This window comes from Habropoda laboriosa, unplaced genomic scaffold, assembly GCF_001263275.1.
Source record: "Habropoda laboriosa isolate 0110345459 unplaced genomic scaffold, ASM126327v1 scaffold99, whole genome shotgun sequence".
In the NCBI taxonomy this organism is placed as follows: Eukaryota; Metazoa; Arthropoda; class Insecta; order Hymenoptera; family Apidae; genus Habropoda; species Habropoda laboriosa.
Genome location: NW_017100239.1, coordinates 294,616 through 296,020, shown reverse-complemented (window position 1 = coordinate 296,020; position 1,405 = coordinate 294,616). Strand labels below are relative to the sequence as shown.

Below are 1,405 nucleotides of genomic sequence, written 5' to 3'. Positions count from 1 at the left end.
CGCCGCCGTCGCCGCCTCCTCTTCGAAACACAACGTAATCATCGGTATCGTAATCGAACGATTTCTCTCCATCATTCTTACCTAGAGAAGAAAAACGCGCACGCACGCACGCCCGTTCGCCCCAGCGGAACATTACCTAGCTGCTGTGTATCGATTAAACGCTCACCTTGACACAGGTTCTTTCCACAAAGTTGACCGTGTGTGAACCCTCGCCGTTGAACTTTACAATGCCGCGACCACATACAATGCACAGACAATATTATTCTTGCCCTTCGATCAGAAAACCAACGAAATATTTCGAGGGGACGCGAATTTTAACTGTTTCAGAGCTCTACTTTCCACAGTCGGATCTGACCGTGCGGATACCGTACCTTCCGTCCCTAACATCTTCGTGGAACTTGAAATTGCTCGAGCTGAGGACGCTTCGGAACGACTCGACGGATCCGAAACGCGCAAATTATCGAGTGTCCCGCGAACAGATCGCTTCGATAGATCCCGAAACCGATACACTGTTGTTGCACGCTCCCCCTAAACAAGGTAAGCTTTCGAAAGTTTTAGAGGTGTCCTCGGACCAACGTGTTATCGCGCGCGTGTGTCTGTGTCGTTGCTTGCAAAGGATCAAATGGATTCGATACGATCGTGGTCCTGGCCAAGGAAAATAGCAGTAACGAGGCGGTGTTGGAGATAAAGGTGAAACCGTTGCGCGTAGACAGCAAGCAAATTAACTGCACCGATTACGTTCAGGTAATTAGAAGAGATTTGCTTGTTATTCCCAACTCGATACCGCATCCTCTTTCTCAACGCGATACCTATCGTTTCACACAGGACATGTGCTTTTGGAACGCGTCCAAGTACAGGATCTACGAGAATCAACCGGTCGCGATGATCGGTACCTTCGGACCTACCCTTTACACCGACATCTGTCCAAACTTTCACGTCACAGACTACAAGCTGTTGAACGGCAAGTGTGATTGCAACTTGCGACCGATTTCAGATAGAACGACTGTTCGTTTGTCCTTTAGGTACCGAATACTTTCACGTGGCGGACGGCTCGCTGTTCGCGAACCCGTTTTTAGACAGAGACGCGTCCGGTCCAGCACCGGCCGGGCCTGGTCCCCGAGTCAGCGTTCAAGTTCAGTGCATAGTCTGGGAGGAGATGACCGGGACACAGTACGCCCCGATCAACACGTTGCAGGTCGATGTCTTGGATCAGGACGACAATCCGCCAATGGCGCAGGGGAACGCCTCTATCGCCATTACGCTTCGCGAGTTTACCACGGTGAGTGGTTTGTCTAGTTAACTTGTGTAGTTAACGCGTCGCGGACGATGCTTGAAGAATCGGACTTAATCAGCGGCGCATTGTTCCCGCCGTCGCGCGGCATTGTTTCGCGACGCGGAAGCGACG

The 1,405-nt window shown here is 51.5% G+C and overlaps 1 protein-coding gene across 1 annotated transcript in view; it reads left to right on the top strand.

The window, feature by feature from the left end:
- Positions 1-1,405, top strand: part of LOC108571710 (proto-oncogene tyrosine-protein kinase receptor Ret) — a 10,593-nt gene that overhangs the window by 4,314 nt on the left and 4,874 nt on the right. Inside the window, exons 2-5 of the mRNA XM_017933822.1 lie at positions 328-537; positions 617-744; positions 826-961; positions 1,023-1,279. Of these exons, the coding sequence (XP_017789311.1) occupies positions 328-537; positions 617-744; positions 826-961; positions 1,023-1,279 (731 nt within the window). The remainder of the gene's footprint in view (positions 1-327; positions 538-616; positions 745-825; positions 962-1,022; positions 1,280-1,405) is intronic.